Source organism: Globicephala melas, chromosome 3, assembly GCF_963455315.2.
Source record: "Globicephala melas chromosome 3, mGloMel1.2, whole genome shotgun sequence".
Taxonomy (NCBI): domain Eukaryota; kingdom Metazoa; phylum Chordata; class Mammalia; order Artiodactyla; family Delphinidae; genus Globicephala; species Globicephala melas.
In genome coordinates this window covers 91,534,223-91,549,796 of record NC_083316.1, presented here as the reverse complement: position 1 = coordinate 91,549,796, position 15,574 = coordinate 91,534,223, and the positions used below count along the sequence as shown (strand labels likewise).

At 36.4% G+C, this 15,574-nt stretch overlaps 1 protein-coding gene across 19 annotated transcripts in view; it reads left to right on the top strand.

Moving 5' to 3' along the window:
• Positions 1-15,574, top strand: part of APC (APC regulator of WNT signaling pathway) — a 138,853-nt gene that overhangs the window by 57,535 nt on the left and 65,744 nt on the right. For 18 of the 19 annotated variants that reach the window (XM_060296109.1, XM_060296110.1, XM_060296107.1 and 15 more), the window contains 4 exons: positions 534-618; positions 7,561-7,762; positions 12,036-12,144; positions 14,162-14,275. In XM_060296109.1, the coding sequence (XP_060152092.1) occupies positions 534-618; positions 7,561-7,762; positions 12,036-12,144; positions 14,162-14,275 (510 nt within the window). Of the gene's footprint in view, positions 1-533; positions 619-7,560; positions 7,763-12,035; positions 12,145-14,161; positions 14,276-15,574 lie in introns of those variants that run through there. The other variant, XM_060296119.1, reaches the window with a different exon arrangement.

Here is a 15,574-nt window from a genome sequence, read left to right as displayed (position 1 = left end):
TGGAGACTACCCATAATCACCATTATCACAAAATATCACTGTTGTTGGGCTATAATTTATTATTCATAATTAGCAATAGGTAATATATGTAGAGTACTTTACAATTTATGATACGTTTTCAGATAGATCTGAAATCACTTTGTTCCCCAAGCAGACCTAAATGCCAAGAAATGTAGAAGCATGTCTTCAAAAAGTTATTTAGGGGACTTCCCTGGTGGCACAGTAGTTAAGAATCTGCCTGCCAATGCAGGGGACACGGGTTTGATCTCTGGTCCAGGAAGATCCCACATGCCATGGAGCAGCTAAGCCCATGAGCCACAACTACTGAGCCTACGCATCACAACTGCTGAGCCTGCGTGCCTAGAGCCCATCTCTGCAACAAGAGAAGCCACCGCAATGAGAAGCCCACACGCAGCAACGAAGACCCAATGCAGCCAAAAAGTTTTTTAAAAATTTAAAAAATTAAGTTCATATTATTAAAAAAAAATTACTTAGAATTTTGTCATGTTAATACATTCTGTTCTTTTTTACAGGAAGTACTTAAACAACTACAAGGAAGTATTGAAGATGAAGCTATGGCTTCGTCTGGACAGATTGATTTATTAGAGCGTCTCAAAGGTAGATTTATTTATTTATTTATTTATTTATTTATTTAACATCTTTATTGGAGTATAATTGCTTTACAGTGGTGTGTTCGTTTCTGCTTTATAACAAAGTGAATCAGCTATACATATACATATATCAAAGGTAGATTTTTAAAAAGTGTTTTAAAGTAATTTTTTTAAGGTCTAGTTGTCACCTTTAGGTGTATATACCCAAGTACAGCTTCTCTTGATTAGAATGTTGGTATTGGGTTTTCTTGGCTTTGAATAAACTATTTTAGATTACTTCCTTGATAATTTTCAGCTCTTTCTAAAACTCATTGCTGTTCCACTAGTCACTAAATAGGCCTTTAATAAGCTGTATGCCACAAACTGGGCCCACTGCTTCATTTGAAGGAGTCAGTGACCTTCTTTGTTCCGTCCAGGATAGAAGTGTTTTATCTTCATACATATGGCCTGATTTTTTGTGGGACTGTTTCTCTTATAGAACCAGGAGTCAATGAATTTCTCTGAGCATCAGCATTTTTGATAGGATTTCTTCTGTTTCCTATATAAATTTGCTGCTCAATAGCTGCCATAATTTAGTACTCCTACAGGCTTTATGTAATATATATAATGTATTATCAGTTATATTATAAAATGGCTTAAAATCAGAGGGCTAAAATATGAACCAAAGATTTCAGTTTTAAAAGATAGAACCGCCAGGAGGTGCTGAGGAGGGAGTCACAGGGTGGCTCACTGCGCTGTGTGTAAAGTTTTCTCCGTGGGGGGCTGCGTTCACCTGACAGGTTATCTCTGGAGTTCAAGTTTGAGTTGAAACCAGACTCAAGTTTCACCTGTCCTCACTGACCCATGGATTTCTGTGTGACCAGCTGTGTGGGTTACAGGCTCTAGGTACTCCAGCCAAGCATCAGGGCTGTGCCTCTCAGGTGGGAGAGCTAAGTTCAGGACACTGGTCCCCAAAAGACATCCCAGCTCCACATAATATCAAACGGCAGAAATCTCCCAGAGATCTCCATCTCAAGGCCAAGACCCAGCTCCACTCAACGACCAGCAAGCTACAGTGCTGGACATCCTATGCCAAACAACTAGCAAGACAGGAACACAACCCCACCCATTAGCAGAGAAGCTGCCTAAAATCATAATAAGGCCACAGACACCCCAAAACACACCACCAGACGTGGACCTGCCCACCAGAAAGACAAGATCCAGTCTCATCCACCAGAACACAGGCACTAGTTCCCTCCACCAGGAAGCCTACACAACCCATTGAACCAACCTTAGCCACTGGGGGCAGACACCAAAAACAATGGGAACTACGAACCTGCAGCCTGCGAAAAGGAGACCCCAAACACAGTAAGTTAAGCAAAATGAGAAGACAGAGAAACACACAGCAGATGAAGGAGCAAGGCAGAAACCCACCAGACCTAACAAATGAAGAGGAAATAGGCAGTCTACGTGAAAAAGAATTCAGAATAATGATGGTAAAGATGATCCAAAATCTTGGAAATAGAATGGAGAAAATACAGAAATGTTTAACAAGGACCTAGAAGAACTAAAGAGCAAACAAACAGTGATGAACAACACAACAAATGAAATTAAAAATTCTCTAGAAGGGATCAATAGCAGAATAACTGAGGCAGAAGAACGGATAAGTGACCTGGAAGATAAAATAGTGGAAATAACTGCTGCAGAGCAGAACAAAGAAAAAAGAATGAAAAGAATTGAGGACAGTCTCAGAGACATCTGGGATAACATTAAATGCACCAACATTTGAATTATAGGGGTCCCAGAAGAAGAAGAGAAAAAGAAAGGGACTGAGAAAATATTTGAAGAGTTTATAGTTGAAAACTTCCCTAATATGGGAAAGGAAATAGTTAATCAAGTCCAGGAAGCACAGGGAGTCCCATACAGGATAAATCCAAGGAGAAACACGCCAAGACACATATTAATCAAACTATCAAAAATTAAATACAAAGAAAAAATATTAAAAGCAGCAAGGGAAAAGAAACTACATACAAGGGAATCCCCCATAAGGTCAACAGCTGATCTTTCAGCAGAAACTCTGCAAGCCAGAAGGGAGTGGCAGGACATATTTAAAGTGATGAAAGGGAAAAACCTACAACCAAGATTACTCTACCCAGCAAGAATCTCATTCAGATTGGACAGAGAAATTAAAACCTTTACAGACAAGCAAAAGCTAGGAGAATTCAGCACCACCAAACCAGCTTTAAAACAAATGCTAAAGGAACTTCTCTAGGCAGGAAACACAAGAGAAGCAAAAGACCTACAATAACAAACCCAAAACAATTAAGAAAATGGGAATAGGAACATACATACCGATAATTACTTTAAATGTAAATGGATTAAATGCTCCAACCAAAAGACATAGACTGGCTGAATAGATACAAAAACAAGACCCATATATATGCTGTCTACAAGACACCCACTTCAGACCTAGAGACACATACAGACTGAAAATGAGGGGATGGAAAAAGATATTCCATGCAGATGGAAATCGAAAGAAAGCTGGAGTGGCAATTCTCATATCAGACAAAATAAACTTTAAAACAAAGACTATTTATTACAAGAGACAAAGAAGGACACTACATAATGATTAAGGGATCAATCCAAGAAGAAGATATAACAGTTGTAAATATTTATACAGCCAACATAGGAGCACCTCAATACATAAGGCAAGTACTGACAGCCATAAAAGAGGAAATCGACAGTAGCACAATCATAGTAGGGGACTTTAACACCCCACTTTCACCAATGGACAGATCATCCAAAACGAAAATAAATAAGGAAGCACAAGCTTTAAATGATACGTTAAACAAGATGGACTTAATTGATATTTATAGGACATTCCATCCAAAAACAACAGAATACACTTTCTTCTCAAGGGCTCATGGAACATTCTCCAGGATAGATCATATCATGGGTCACAAATCAGGCCTTGGTAAATTTAAGAAAATTGAACTCGTATCAAGTATCTTTTCCAACCACAACGCTATGAGACTAGATATCAATTACAGGAAAATATCTGTAAAGAATACAAACACATGGAGGCTAAACAATACACTACTTAATAACCAAGAGACCACTGAAGAAATCAAAGAGGAAATCAAAAAATACCTAGAAACAAATGACAATGAAAACACAATGACCCCAAAGCTACGGGATGCAGCAAAAACAGTTATAAGAGGGAAGTTTATAGCAATACAATCCTACCTTAAGAAACAAGAAACATCTCAAATAAACAATCTAACCTTACACCTAAAGAAATTAGAGAAAGAAGAACAAAAAAACCCCAAAATTAGCAGAAGGAAAGAAATCATAAAGATCAGATCAGAAATAAATGAAAAGGAAAAGAAGGAAACAGTAGCAAAGATCAATAAAACTAAAAGCTGGTTCTTTGAGAAGATAAACAAAATTGATAAACCATTAGCCAGACTCATCAAGAAAAAGGAGAAGACTCAAATCAATAGAATTAGAAATGAAAAAGGAGAAGTAACAACTGACACTGCAGAAATACAAAGGATCATGAGAGATTACGACAAGCAACTATATGCCAATAAAATGGACAACCACGAAGAAATGGACAAATTCTTAGAAATGCACAACCTTCCAAGAGTGAACCAGGAAGAAATAGAAAATATGAACAGAACAATCACAAGCACTGAAATTGAAACAGTGATTAAAAATCTTCCAACAAACAAAAGCCCAGGACCAGATGGCTTCACAGGCGAATTCTATCAAACAGAGAAGAGCTAACACCTATCCTTCTCAAACTCTTCCAAAGTATAGCAGATGGAGGAACACTCCCAAACGCATTCTACGAGGCCACCATCACCCTGATACCAAAACCAGACAAAGATGTCACAAAGAAGCAAAACTACAGGCCAATATCACTGATGAACATAGATGCAAAAATCCTCAACAAAATACTAGCAAACGGAATCCAACAGCACAATAAAAGGATCATACACCATGATAAATTGGGGTTTATCTCAGGAATGAAAGGATTCTTCAATATACGCAAATCAATCAATGTGATACACCATATTAACAGATTGAAGGAGAAGAACCATATGGTCATCTCAATAGATGCAGAAAAAGCTTTCGACAAAATTCAACACCCATTTATGATAAAAACTCTCCAGAAAGTAGGCATAGAGGGAACTTACCTCAACGTAATGAAGGCCATATATGACAAACCTACAGCCAACATTGTTCTCAGTGGTGAGAAACTGAAATCATTTCCACTAAGATCAGGAATAAGACAAGGTTGCCCACTCTCACCACTATTATTCAACATAGTTTTGGAAGTTTTAGCCACAGCAATCAGAGAAGAAAAAGAAATAAAAGGAATCCAAATCAGAAAAGAAGAAGTAAACCTGTCACTGTTTGCAGATGACATGATACTATACATAGAGAATCCAAAAGATGCTATCAGAAAACTACTAGAGCTAATCAATGAATTTTGGTAAAGTAGCAGGATACATACTTAATGCACAGAAATCTCTTGCATTCCTATACACTAATGATGAAAAATCTGAAAGTGAAATCAAGAAAATACTCCCATTTACCATTGCAACAAAAAGAATAAAACATCTAGGAATAAACCTACCTAGAGAGACAAAAGACCTGTATGCAGAAAATTATAAGACACTGGTGAAAGAAATTAAAGATGATACCAACAGATGGAGAGATGTACCATGTTCTTAGATTGGAATAATCAACATTGTGAAGATGACTATACTACCCAAAGCAATCTATAGATTCAATGCAATCCCTATCAAACTACCACTGGCATTTTTCACAGAGCTAGAATAAAAAATTTCACAAAGTGTATGGAAACACAAAAGACCCCGAATAGCCAAAGCAATCTTGAGAAAGAAATGGAGCTGGAGGAATCAGATTCCTGGACTTCAGACTATACTACAAAGCTACAGTAATCAAAACAGTATGATACTGGCACAAAAACAGAAATATAGATCAATGGAAAAGGATAGAAAGCCCAGAGTTAAACCCACGCACATATAGTTACCTTATCTTTGATAAAGGCGGCAAGAATATACAGTGGAGAGAAGACAGCTCTTCAGTAAGTGGTGCTGGGGAAACTGGACAGGTACATGTAAAAGTATGAAATTAGAACACTCCCTAACACCATACACAAAAATAGACTCAAAATGGATTAAAGACCTAAATGTAAGGCCAGAAACTATCAAACTCTTAGAGTAAAACATAGGCAGAACACTCTATGACATAAATCACAGCAAGATCCTTTTTGACCCACCTCCTAGAGAAATGGAAATAAAAATAGACAAATAGGACCTAATGAAAGTTAAGAGCCTTTGCCCAGCAAAGGAAACTATAAACAAGACCAAAGGACAGCCCTCAGAATGGGAGAAAATATTTGCAAATGAAGCAACTGACAAAGGATTAATCTCCAAGATTTACAAGCGGCTCATTCAGCTCAATAACAAAAAAGCAAACAACCCAATCCAAAATTGGGCAGAAGCCCTAAATAGACATTTCTCCAAAGAAGATATACAGATTGCCAACAAACATATGAAAGAATGCTCAATATCATTTATCATTAGAGAAATGCAAATCAAAACTACAATGAGATATCATCTCACACCAGTCAGAATGGCCATCATCAAAAAAATCTAGAAACAGTAAATGCTGGAGAGGGTGTGGAGAAAAGGGAACACTCTTGCACTGTTGGTGGGAATGTAAATTCATACAGCCACTATGGAGAACAGTATGGAGGTTCCTTAAAAAACTAAAAATAGAACTACCATATGACCCAGCAATCCCACTACTGGGTATATACCCTGAGAAAACCATAATTCAAAAACAATCATGTATCACAATGTTCATTGCAGCTCTGTTTACAGTAGCCAGGACATGGAAGCAACCTAAATGCCCACCAAAAGATGAGTGGATAAAGAAGATGTGGCACATACGTACAATGGAATATTACTCAGCCATAAAAAGAAACAAAATTGAGATATTTGTAGTGAGGTGGATGGACCTAGAGTCCGTCATACAGAGTGAAGTAAGTCGGAAAGAGAAAAACAAATACCATATGCTAACACATAGGAATCTAAGGGAAAAAAAGGTCATGAAGAACCTAGGGGTAAGTCGGAAATAAAGACACAAACCTACTAGAGAATGGACTTGAGGATATGGGGAGCGGGAAGGGTAAGCTGTGACAGAGAGAGTGGCATGGACATATATACACTACCAAACGTAAAATAGATAGCTCCTGGGAAGCAGCCGCATAGCACAGGGAGATCAGCTAGGTGGTTTGTGACCACCTAGAGGGGTGGGATAGGGAGGGTGGGAGGGAGGGAGACGCAAGAGGGAAGAGGTATGGGATCATATGTATATGTATAACTGATTCACTTTGTTATAAAGCACAAACTAACACACCATTGTAAAGCAATTATACTCCAATAAAGATGTTTAAAAAAATACCGTATGCTAACATACATATATGGAATTTAAAAAAATAGTTCTGAAGAACTTAGGGGCAAGATGGGAATAAAGACACAGACCTACTAGAGAATGGACTTGAATATATGGGGAGGGGGAAGGGTAATCTGGGACAAAGTGAGAGAGTGGCATGGACAAATACACTACCAAATGTAAAATAGATAGATAGTGGGAAGCAGCTGCATAGCACAGGGAGATCAGCTCAGTGCTTTGTGACCACATAGTGAGGGTGGGAGGGAGACGCAAGAGGGAAGAGATATGGGGATATATGTATACGCATATGTATAGCTGATTCACTTTGTTATAAAGCAGACACTAACACACCATTGTAAAGCAATTATACTCCAATAAAGATGTTAAAAAATAAGAAGATAATATAATTGCATTAGCAATATTTTAGAGCACTTAAAGCAATTGTTTTATAAAAACTTGTCTGTATTTTATTTAGAACTTAACTTAGATAGCAGTAATTTTCCTGGAGTGAAACTACGGTCAAAAATGTCCCTCCGTTCTTACGGAAGCCGAGAAGGATCTGTATCTAGTCGTTCAGGAGAGTGCAGTCCTGTTCCTATGGGTTCATTTCCGAGAAGAGGGTTTGTAAATGGAAGCAGAGAAAATACCGGTTATTTAGAAGAACTTGAAAAAGAGAGGTAACTTTTCTTCATTAAATAGTAAACTTGTATGCTCCAATTTTAGCTAGTATTTTGTCATTTTTTAATGATACAAGATAGGAATTATGAAGCGTGTATGGTGGTTGATCACAAACAGAGAGCATTTTGCCTTTATTATCTCAAAAACAGTATGTTGTTGATTGTACTTACCTTAAATCGAAAAAATGTAAAGGAGGCGATTTCTTGGGATTCTGAACTTCTACTTTGTCACTTAAATACTCACATGCTCTGTACATTGAGTAATACACATGATCTTAAATAACTACTAGATCCAGTATAAGATGACTGTTTCCATTATTAAAGGCCTATCACAAGGGGCCACAAATGAAGCATTTTTTAATTTATCAGTTTCCAAGTCTAAAAAACATTACTTGACATAGAATAAGTTCTGGTTTCTCAGAGCTAGCGTATTAATTCTTTTCTTCTTGAAGTTCAAATCATCTCACTACGAGTATCAGAATATATATCGTTATTAGGAACTTTGTCAAGTGTTTTGTACCTTCTAAAAACGTATAAATTCCTTTATGTGTGATAAATACCATATTATATTTATATTCCTAAAAGTTGTATTAGACTTTCAAGAAATATTCAAATGTATAAATGTTACATATTACCTCTGGGACCTTGGTCAAGTCATTAAATTTTTGTGTCATTCCCTTCTGTAAAATAGGGATGTGATTCTACCTTGTGGAGTTATGAAAAATGAATATTAATATATGGAAAATGCCTAGCATATCTCACTGAGAGGCAAAAGACCTTTTACTACTTTCCCTCTGGTTTCAGGTTTGTCCATCTCTAAAAATAGGGATAATCATCTGGACCGGAAATAGTGTTAAGCTTTCTTTACTCTTCTGAGTTTACATGAGTCTCTGTTTCATACCTTGAATCGCGACTGTTTCTGAGAGTCTAGGAAACACTATCCTGAAAAATAAGAAGCTAATAACTAGGGTCTACAATCTTCCATCTCTTTGTCCCCTTTGAGCTCTGTTAAGAGGAATGTGAGCATACTGACTTTCCTAGGAACTTACTTTGCTTCATGTAGATAAAAGTCTAATTTTATTAGCAGAGAGAGAGGGGGGAGAGTATATGTGTGTGTAGTTCTGATATATCTTGTGTCCTCTTAGTTTTCACTGTGTTTGGAGGTAAATTTAGTTCTTGTTTATGTGACAAAATCTTTATTTTGCTCTCACACCTGATAGTTTGGATAGGTCTAGGCTCAAACTTATTTTCCTTCTTCGTAATCAATGTCACTGATGAAAAATTTAGTATCGGTCTGATTCACATTCCTTTCCAGGGAACCATTTTTCTTCTTCTGAAGCTTTCAGAATGCCTTGGTATATGTGTTTTGTTGATTCATCATGCTGTATACTCACTGTGCCCTTTTTCTCTGGAAATGTATTTTCTTCAGCTTTTGAAAATTCTGTTATTTCTTTGATGATTTTTCTCCCTCTAGATATCCCTTAAGTCATAGATCAACTAGATATCGTAGATTTCTAGATATCCCTTAAGTCATAGATCAACTACCTCTGTGTCTCTTTTTTTTTTTTTCTTGTTTTCTGTATTGCCCAAGATAATTGAGATAAGTGTTAGAAAGTAGTCAAGCCAGGACTCAGACCCAGGTCCATAACCTTTCTGAACTTCAGTTTTCCAGTCTGTAAAATTAGCATAAGAATAACTACCTAGGGTTTCCCTGGTGGCGCAGTGGTTGAGAGTCCGCCTGCCGATTCAGGGGACATGGGTTCGTGACCCGGTCCAGGAGGATCCCACATGCCGCAGAGTGGCTGGGCCCGTGGGCCATGGCTGCTGAGCCTGCGCGTCCGGAGCCTGTGCTCCGCAACGGGAGAGGCCACAGCAGTGAGAGGCCCGCGTATCGCCAAAAAAAAAAAAAAAGAAGAAGAATAACTACCTTAAAAGATGTTGTGAGGATAAAATTCGATTTTTTAAAAAGTACTTAGCAGTATGTCTGATACACTCAATAGGCAGCCATTGTCACATTAGCCATTAATACATTTAACAAATATTTAAGTGCATAATACATGTGCCATGCTCTTCTAGATGATCTTGAATTAGCTAGAGGACTAAGAAGACATGAGATTTACATTTTAAAGAAGACTCTTGACAGTCACTAAATAAGCCATTAGTACACTAAACAAACCATAGAGACCCACCAGCTTCTGGGTCTGGACCTTGTTTCAGTGTTGAGTCTTAAGCGCTGTTGTGTAAGTTACAAGATCAGCTACTCTCAGCTAACCACTTGTTATCATGCTGGCTCAAGACTTGGTAACTTTTGCTTCCCCAGAGCATTTTGCCACAGTTCGATCTTAAACTTGAGAGTAACAACTTGCCCCTCTTCTCCTTAACATTTTCCTCACTCCACGACCATCACTAACATTAGCCTATCCGTTTAAGCACTTTTAGCACCCAAATCTTATTTAAATAAGCCTATTTATTGGAGAGTAATCAGAGGAAATAGCATCTCCATCTATCCCTTATTTCCCCACCTTAGTCCTGGTAGGTCCTACAGGTACTCACCAGGGAACATTGAAAAATAGAATCAGATCTCATTTTTATGTCAGTTTTAGTATCCAGCCTGTGAAAGAGATTCAAGATTTCTACATTGCTTTCTCCTGGTTCTTTCGTCAAAAATGGAAGGGAGGGGACAGCTTCTCATTGGTCAGCACACCTCCCCCACCCCAGGTTGTTACATCATAACCAGGGCCTGGCTTCCTTCCCATGGATTCCCTCACTACTGAGGTTGCCACATCAAAAGTAAAGTCTTATTTCTTATTTTTTAAATTGCTTCTCAGTAAAGGAAAGGGAATTTTAGCAAGAATAGAACCTTCCATACTCACATGCATACATATTCTTCAAGAAAATATAATCAAATAGAATTTTAAAGTAACAGTGTCAGAGTGGGGAACAACTCTGTGTAGGAGCAAACCCCAGAAGCCATAATAAAAAATATCCTCAGATCTGACTACGGGAAAATTAAAATTTTCTACATGGCAAAAACATAGTGAAAAAACAAGTGTAAACTGAGAAAAAATATTTATAACTGACAAAGTGCTATCATTCTTAATATAGAAGAGGTCCTATAAATAAGAAAAAGTCACAGAAATGGAAATACAAATGGATTTTAAACTTGAAAAAATACTTAACCTTACTCATACTAATAAAAATCAAATTACAACCATAGTGATGTACCATTTCTTAAAATCCTAGGTATGTAAAAATTTTTTAAACATTTGATAAAATGTTTGCATTGGTGAAGGTGGCAAGAGCATAAATAGGTACAATACCTAATAAGGGCAGTAATTTTAAAATTTACATACCCTAGGAATTTATCTTCTGTACATGCTTGCACATTTGTGAAATGAACTTATGTATAAGGATATTCAGTGCAGCATTGTTTGTAATAGCAAAAGATTAGAAAGATCCTAAATGCTCTCCAACATAGAACCAGTTATAGTTTATCCCTGTATGGATTCATGAATATCTTTGCAGCTAGCAGAAAACACATAGGACCTTATGTTCTGATACAGAGTGATCTCCAAGATACATTTTTAAGTGGGAAAAAAAAAGTTACAGGACAACACATATAAAAATATGCTACTATTTATGTTTTAAAAATGTACATGTAATTATATATATATATCCTTGCATTTTTATAGAGTATCTCTGGAAATATATACACGAGAGTGATAATAGTGGTTGCTTTGGGAAAGAGCCACATGAAAGGAGATAGATCATATACTTCTTGTACCTACTGTTTTTTTCCCATTAACACTCTTATTTTACATTTACCTTTATAATGGTCAGATATGGAGTATCTTGATATAGATTGTTATTGAGGACATCATCGATTAGGTTGTGAGGAATTTATACAACAAATTCATCTTCAAATTCCAAACTAAGAAAACGTTTCTCTCCCTCAGAATAATTTCCTCTTATTACACAGTGACAATATATTTCTTACTGTTTTAACTGCTGAGAAGCTGAAAGCTACATCTATGTCCAATGCAGTAGTTCCCTGTACTCTAGGTTTGTTTTTTGCATAATTACTGCTTTTCTTTACTCCTTTATTATACTTTTTATTCTTGTATTAAGTCCCACCTTCAAAAATCCAAAATTAATAAAATTTTCATTTATTCATTATACTTTAAATAGAGAACAGTACAGTTACAGCTTATCAGAACTGCTGTTGTGTGTGCTATATTAGCATTGTGTAAACTTAACTTTTTTTGAAAAACAGATCATTGCTTCTTGCTGACCTTGACAAAGAAGAAAAGGAAAAAGACTGGTATTATGCTCAACTTCAGAATCTCACTAAAAGAATAGATAGTCTTCCTTTAACTGAAAATGTAAGTAACTTGACAAAGTGACTTATTTGTAATATCTAAAAGTATATATAAATTTATAACTGCATTTATAGTTATTTGTAAACAGTAATATGTTTTATCCAACTTTAAACCTAAATATATAATAATGAATTTTGTTTATAAAGATGATAACATTTCATTAGGCTCAAGCATATTTATTTTAAGTCCCTTGTTAAGAAAACCTCTTAAGTTTGAATACTAAAGGACTCAGGGTTCTACTAGGAAACTGGTTTTTTATTCTGTGTGTTCAATTACCAGACGTACTCTGTAGAAATGTTTATTACCATCTGTCTGTTTTTTGAACTGTATTACAGGACTCATGCCAGATAATTTTTGCATTAAAAGTATCTTTGAGATAACTTGTGTCCTATTCAAACGACAGTATCTGGTGGTATGGATCTTAGTGCTTTTTGCAGGTATACTAAATTTGTTTTGCAAATATAACTATGTAAAAAAAAAATAATTTAATTCTGTCAGCCTCTTCCTCCCCACCCAACCTCTCCATGTCAACTGTTTTATTCATGGGATGGCACATGTAAGAACATTTCTGAAATACATTAATAACATTAATAATTTTAAACAAGACTATATTTTAACTGTTATCCATAAATTTTAAAATAATTTTTAAAAAGCGAAAAAATAAGCTAATTAAAATATATCTTCCGCTCCTAGCTTAAATTTTTCATTTTCTTTTCTTTGGTCCCGCCTCACGGCTCGTGGGATCTTAGTTCCCTGACCAGGGATCGAACCCAGGCCCTCAGCAATGAAAGCGCAGAGTCCTAGCCTCTGGACCACCAGGGAATTCCACACATGCAGCTTTTTATTGGGTGTATAGAGCATGAAAAATCTACAGCACTTCCTTACTCTCGTCATGGCCCATTATAACCCTGTTACCTATCATTTTGTCTAGTCATATTTTTAGCCTTTATCACCTCTTGGAGCATGTCTTTGCAAGTTTATTTACCTTGTCCTTTTCATCCTTTTTTATGCCTAGCAGTTACCACAGTACCTGGAATTTTAGTTAAAGGGCAAATAAAATTTTGAATGAATTAACACCCACTCTGTGAAGTACTTTTTTTGGTTTGTTTCAACTTGGGTTCACATTTGGATTTTTACCAAAAAGTTTGTGTTGTCTCACAATTAATGATTATATTATATAAAAGCTTTCTCTTATTCCATTTTCTTCTTTTTACAAATAGGAAAGTTCTCTCTGTTTAGTCTACATGTATACAACAGTCTGTACCTAAAATTGACGTATAAACTTAAGGATGATGGACCTGATTCTTGGTTATTCTATGTTGTCCACATTACTATTCTAGTTTTTAATAATTCAAAGTACTACCTCTTCAGAGCAGGATTATAAGGTGACTGAAGATAGGCTTACCCTAACTGGACCGATTATATATTTAATTTATTTATTTATAAAATTTATTTATTTATGGCTGCATTGAGTCTTCGTTGCTGCGTGCAGGCTTTCTCTACCTCTGGCGAGCAGGGGCTACTCTTTGGTGCACAGGCTTCTCATTGTGGTGGCTTCTCGTTGCAGAGCATGGGATCTAGGCGCACAGACTTCAGTAGTTGTGGCACACAGGCTCAGTAGTTGTGGCACACAGGCTTAGTTGCTCCGCAGCATGTGGGATCTTCCTGGACCAGGGCTCAAACCCATGTCCCCTGCATTGGCAGACAGATTCTTAATGACTGTGCCACCAGGGAAGTCCCCAATTATATATTTTAAATGAAAGTGTACAATTTAATTAAAGCTGTTTGTGACTATGGGGCAATAAAAGTGTTTCAACTCTGCATTTCACATCAGAGACCCAGTCTGAGCATAGCACCGATAATCAAGTTTTAGGACTCCTTGGAGTAAAAAAATAATTCTCTCATGCACAGTAACTTACATATTTGCTTATTCATGTTCTTTATTGGTACTTACATGCTTTTTTATTTTTACTGATAAACACACAAGATATTAATGTTTCCATTTTATTTGTGGTTTTAGTTTTCCTTACAGACAGATATGACCAGAAGGCAATTGGAATATGAAGCAAGGCAAATCAGAGTTGCAATGGAAGAACAACTGGGTACTTGCCAGGATATGGAAAAACGAGCACAGGTAACTTATTTATTATTAAACTGTGAAACAGCACTAGCTAGAGAGCTATTAAGAATCTAATGAATTACAGCTCTGTTACCATTGATTAAATTTTATTATTAGAGATATGTTAAAGTCTGTCTTTACTTTGACACTAGTTCAAAATAAGAATAATTTACCATGACCCTGATACCAAAACCAGACAAAGATGTCACAAAGATGCACAAAGATCATGCATCTATCACTGATGAACAAAGATGCAAAAATCCTCAACAAAATACTAGCAAACAGAATCCAACAGCACATTAAAAGTATCATTCACCATGATCAAGTGGGGTTTATCCCAGGAATGCAGGGATTCTCCAATATACACAAATCAATCAATGTGATATACCGTATTAACAAATTGAAGGAGAAAAACCATATGATCATCTCAATAGATGCAGAGAAAGCTTTTGACAAAATTCAACACCCATTTATGATAAAAACCCTCCAGAAAGTAGGCATAGAGGGAACATACCTCAACATAATAAAGGCTATATATGACAAACCCACAGCCAGCATCGTCGTCAGTGGTGAAAAACTGAAACCATTTTCACTAAGATCAGGAACAAGACAAGGTTACCCACTCTTACCACTGTTATTCAACATAGTTTTGGAAGTTTTAGCCACAGCAGTCAGAGAAGAAAAAGAAATAAAAGGAATCCAAATCAGAAAAGAAGAAGTAAAGCTGTCACTGTTTGCAGATGACATGATACTATACATAGAGTATCCTAAAGATGCTACCAGAAAACTACTAGAGCTAATCAATGAATTTGGTAAAGTAGCAGGATACAAAATTAATGCACAGAAATCTCTTGCATTCCTATATACTAATGATGAAAAATCTGAAAGTGAAATCAAGAAAACACTCCCATTTACCATTGCAACAGAAAGAATAAAATATCTAGGAATAAACCTACCTAAGGAGACAAAAGACCTGTATGCAGAAAATTATAAGACACTGATGAAAGAAATTAAAGATGATACCAACAGATGGAGAGATATACCATGTTCTTGGATTGGAAGAATCAACATTGTGAAAATGACTATACTACCCAAAGCAATCTATAGATTCAGTGCAATCCCTATCAAACTACCACTGGCATTTTTCACAGAACTAGAACAAAAAATTTCACAATGTGTATGGAAACACAAAAGACCCCAAATAGCCAAAGCAATCTTGAGAAAGAAAAACGGAGCTGGAGGAATCGGGCTCCCAGACTTCAGACTATACTACAGAGCTACAGTAATTAAGACAATATGGTACTGGTACAAAAA